Here is a 499-nt window from a genome sequence, read left to right on the forward strand (position 1 = left end):
AAACCTGAGATGCTACCAGAATGTGGATGCGAGACATCAAAATCAAAATCTAGCAGGAAAGATCGGAGATCCCCGGGAGTGGAGGCCAGGCTAGGCTGACCCCCCGGAGTCCCGACCTACCTTCTAAGCTACCTTTCCAGCCCCCTTTCTGCCCTCTTGCCCGCTTTTCTCCCAACAACGAGCTGCTTCTTGCTACAGAGGATGTGCTTTCTGACGGGCTGCGTGTCGCAAGCCTCCGCTTGGGAGGCGACACGGAGAAGGCGGAGGGCCGACCCCGGCGTACCCCATCTCGGAGAGGCGCCGCACCCCAACCGCCTCCCGCCGCGCGTTTGCCAACGCCTGTCCGCGGGGTGAGCTGTCGCGCCTGAGAGGTCGCCTCACCTTGCCCCCGTTACAGAACCTGTGGATGTGCGCGGTGGCTATGCCGGGGATGACCAAGCACACGGCCATGACGCCGATCCCAGGCAGGATCTCGAACCACATCGCACCGCGCGCCTGC

General features: G+C 63.1%; 1 protein-coding gene across 1 annotated transcript in view; it reads right to left on the reverse strand.

Moving 5' to 3' along the window:
* The window catches only part of NDUFA1 (NADH:ubiquinone oxidoreductase subunit A1), a 5,350-nt gene extending 4,857 nt beyond the window's left edge, over positions 1 to 493 (reverse strand). The window contains exon 1 of the mRNA XM_077753071.1: positions 382 to 493. Within this exon, the coding sequence (XP_077609197.1) occupies positions 382 to 483 (102 nt within the window). The 5' untranslated portion in view covers positions 484 to 493. The remainder of the gene's footprint in view (positions 1 to 381) is intronic.
* Between the last annotated feature and the right edge of the window lie 6 nt (positions 494 to 499).

The sequence above is a fragment of the Crocuta crocuta genome, unplaced genomic scaffold (genome assembly GCF_008692635.1).
Source record: "Crocuta crocuta isolate KB4526 unplaced genomic scaffold, BGI_CrCroc_1.0 scaffold944, whole genome shotgun sequence".
NCBI lineage: Eukaryota > Metazoa > Chordata > Mammalia > Carnivora > Hyaenidae > Crocuta > Crocuta crocuta.